Source organism: Galeopterus variegatus, unplaced genomic scaffold (genome assembly GCF_000696425.1).
Source record: "Galeopterus variegatus unplaced genomic scaffold, G_variegatus-3.0.2 Scaffold5116, whole genome shotgun sequence".
In the NCBI taxonomy this organism is placed as follows: Eukaryota; Metazoa; Chordata; class Mammalia; order Dermoptera; family Cynocephalidae; genus Galeopterus; species Galeopterus variegatus.
Window position 1 is genome coordinate 1,710 of NW_007731227.1, and position 2,410 is coordinate 4,119.

The 2,410-nt window shown below is 41.1% G+C and overlaps 1 protein-coding gene across 1 annotated transcript in view; it reads left to right on the plus strand.

Annotated features, from left to right (window-relative positions):
• Positions 1–2,410, plus strand: part of LOC103604389 (beta-2-glycoprotein 1-like) — a 12,273-nt gene that overhangs the window by 1,263 nt on the left and 8,600 nt on the right. Inside the window, exon 2 of the mRNA XM_008588946.1 lies at positions 339–437. Coding sequence (XP_008587168.1) covers positions 339–437 — 99 coding nt within the window. The remainder of the gene's footprint in view (positions 1–338; positions 438–2,410) is intronic.

A 2,410-nucleotide genomic window follows, 5' to 3' on the forward strand; every position in this document is an offset into this window, starting at 1 on the left:
TCTAAGAAAATGAATAGCAGAGGTTACTTATTTTGATTTACTTTTGTCATTCTGAAAAAGCAACGGTTCTTTGCTTTTTGTTTTTACATAAAGTTAAGTTGGCCAACAGGTTGGAGATGAGGGATTTAGGGGTTTGGCTTTTACACTCAGCAGCTATGGAACCCTCCAGCAATTCACCTGCAGTATTGGCCGGGAGACTTGATAAGACCTAGATGAGTGTAAAGATCCTCAGGAAAACAGCATTATCATATGGACAGAAGTCAATGGTATTAATAAGAAGCAATGCTCAATGGAGAAGACATTTGAAATGCAAATGATGGATGATCTTACTGCTTGAGAGATTAAATTTTCCTTTTGCAGGTTTTACCTGAATGGGACTAATTCTGTTAAATGCACTGAGGAAGGAAAATGGAGTCAGGAGCTTCCTGTCTGTGCTCGTGAGTCTATGGGTCCCTGTTATGGGGAGAGTGATCAGTTAAACGAGAGCTTTCTTGGTTTTAGCACTGACTGTCCCACACCCTGGAAACCCCTGAATCCTGGCTTGATGAGATGGCTGGCCACCCTTATGGGGAATGTCCATCCTGATCTCATCCTGCTCTGGACAATGAAACAACCACTTTGGAATAACAGAAGGGAGGCATTCTATTTGTGAACACAGTTTGTATCTCCCCCTGGTGGGGCCGGTCGTTGCTGGGTTTGTTAACATCGACGTTTCCACAGTGTTTTGGCAGGGGCTTGGATATGTGTGGCACATCAGGGACTGCCACAATTTGACTAGGAGAACTTCTGCAAACAGTGAGATTAGACATTTTCCTCCCACTCTGGACCCTCATTCATTCATTCACATATTCAATAAATTTGTGTTAAGGGCCTAATACATGGCAGATCCTGTTCTCAGCACTTAGGCTATAATGCCAGAGAAGACAGCTCTGCCCTCAGGGGGTGAGTCTAGTGATGAGGCAGACAAGGGGTGTAACCTCACAGTAAGCTAAGAGCCCATCAAAGGGCCTTGCATGGTAGGACTGATTGAGATTCCTCCAAGAGGCACTGCTGGTTTACTGGGCAGTCAGCTGTGCTTTGCTTGTGTAGGGAGGGATATTATTATGTTCCCTAACGGGATTTATTTAGGTTCAGTCTTTGACCAGGAGGCCCATTCAGCACAACAGCTATGGTTCTTCAACGTTTCATTGAAGCCTGTCCTAGCAAAAGCTAGTGGAAAAGTAAAGCAATTCCAAATAAATCCTAATTTAAGGAAAACCAAACTACAAAAAGGAAAGCTTTTTAAATGATAAATAGAATTTTTTATTCAGCAGTAGGAATCACCATGGTTTCTGTAAATAGTTTCTCCTTTAAATGAGTTTATATAATTATGTAAATTCAATTTTTTCTTTTTAGTTACAAACAAAAAAGGCTATTTTAGCCTCAATCTAATTTATTTTTTGCAGCTGGCTGGCATGGGGCACCAAAACCTTGATCTTGGTACAAAGTGGCACTCTAACCAACTGAGCTAACCAGCCCAGCCTCAATCTAATTTAAATGAGTACCTCGCAGACTTTAACGCACATATGAATCACCTGGGCATCTTGTTCACATGTAGCTTCTGTGTCGGGGGTCGGGTCTGAGCTTCTATATTTCTATCAAGCTCCCAGGCAATGCCCATGCTGCTAGTCCACGGACCACACTTTGAGTAGCAAGGATCTAGATTATTCAAGTTAAATCATGTTTAGTCTGCACTATCTTCTATTATCTTATAACTTTTCCTGAATTTGTTGAAACTCTATATTAGTCAGATTGAGGTGACAAGCCACTACCATGTCTCTGGGTCCTTGAAGCTACTTGTATAGGCTCCATACACAGAGAGTCCAAAAGCAGGAGGTGTTCAATGGGAACAAATAAACTGAACCAGTGATGGAACCCAGATATTACAAACAACTTTGTATCAAGTGGCTGTCCCCAGCCATTATTTCAGATGGTCCTCCAACAATGTCCCCCACTGATTCTGTCTTCCAGAAACATCTTGCAACGTAGGCTTTGGATCAAAGATTTTATGGAAACTTAACCATTGTGTTGTTGTAGAAGGCAAATTAGTGGTAGCAAGACTTAAATCTACTTAATTATTTAGTTTTTTGGCTGGTTTGGACATCTGATTTGAGGATCATATTTTCTTTCTTTTTTATTGAAAAATAATTGATTAACCATATTTGTGTGGTACAGAATTGAATATCAATACCTGTGGACAATGTCTGATGACCAAATCAGGATAATTAGCATGTTCATCATTACAAAGGGCCACCATTCCTTGTGTCTATTAACTAGTTTCTCACTAGTCCCTCCCCCTCCCCGTTTCCCACCTCTAGTAACCACGGCACTGTTCTCGCCTTGTGCAAGTTCAACATATTATTGTATCTTT